The sequence below is a fragment of the Geospiza fortis genome, unplaced genomic scaffold (genome assembly GCF_000277835.1).
Source record: "Geospiza fortis unplaced genomic scaffold, GeoFor_1.0 scaffold85, whole genome shotgun sequence".
NCBI classification, from domain to species: Eukaryota; Metazoa; Chordata; class Aves; order Passeriformes; family Thraupidae; genus Geospiza; species Geospiza fortis.
Window position 1 is genome coordinate 1,846,059 of NW_005054358.1, and position 644 is coordinate 1,846,702.

The following is a 644-nucleotide window of genomic DNA, read 5'->3' on the forward strand; positions in this document are numbered from 1 at the left end:
AGCAGGAACAGGAGCTGTGTGGACAGGTGTTGGCACATCCCTGTCAGTCTGTGTCTCTTTCCTTTCCATGTTTTGTAGTTGAGACATTCAGTGACTTGGCCTTCAGTGACATTTTCCTGCACCTGCTCACTGGTAACCTCACCCTGCTCAGTGATGAGTTTGCACTCGAGGAGTTCTGCACCAGTCTCTTTGATGGCTTCTTCCTCACTGCCTGCTCCAGGTAAAGCAGATTTTTCTCACTGGAGAGAGGGAGTTTACAGAATACCTGACAGAGTTTTACTGCTTTGAACAAGAGTTTAGTAATTCAGCAAATTCTTCACTAGCAGTGGAAATATCAGGCTGATGCTGTTTTCCTTTAAGGAAAGGTGTATGTTTTGGGATGAAGTTTTTATCATCCAAATGGATATGTCTTGACTGTGAATTATTAGCTAAACTGCTGTTCATTATCCCTAAGGTGGAGTTGCAAAGGATAATATCCTTCAGGCTTTGCAGTAGCTCTGGCTGTGTAGAGTTAACTTCAGCTCTTTGCAATATCAGCAGCACACAGAAATCTGTTGTTACCTCTGGTCAGTCACTCTGGTTTAGCTGGTGGCCTGCAGACAAGTTCAGCCTCCAGAAAGCTTCCCTAAAAATCCCTGAAATTC

At 44.1% G+C, this 644-nt stretch overlaps 1 protein-coding gene across 1 annotated transcript in view; it reads left to right on the forward strand.

Annotated features, from left to right (window-relative positions):
- The window catches only part of NELFB (negative elongation factor complex member B), an 11,062-nt gene that overhangs the window by 9,349 nt on the left and 1,069 nt on the right, over positions 1-644 (forward strand). Inside the window, exon 11 of the mRNA XM_005423799.2 lies at positions 79-220. Within this exon, the coding sequence (XP_005423856.1) occupies positions 79-220 (142 nt within the window). The remainder of the gene's footprint in view (positions 1-78; positions 221-644) is intronic.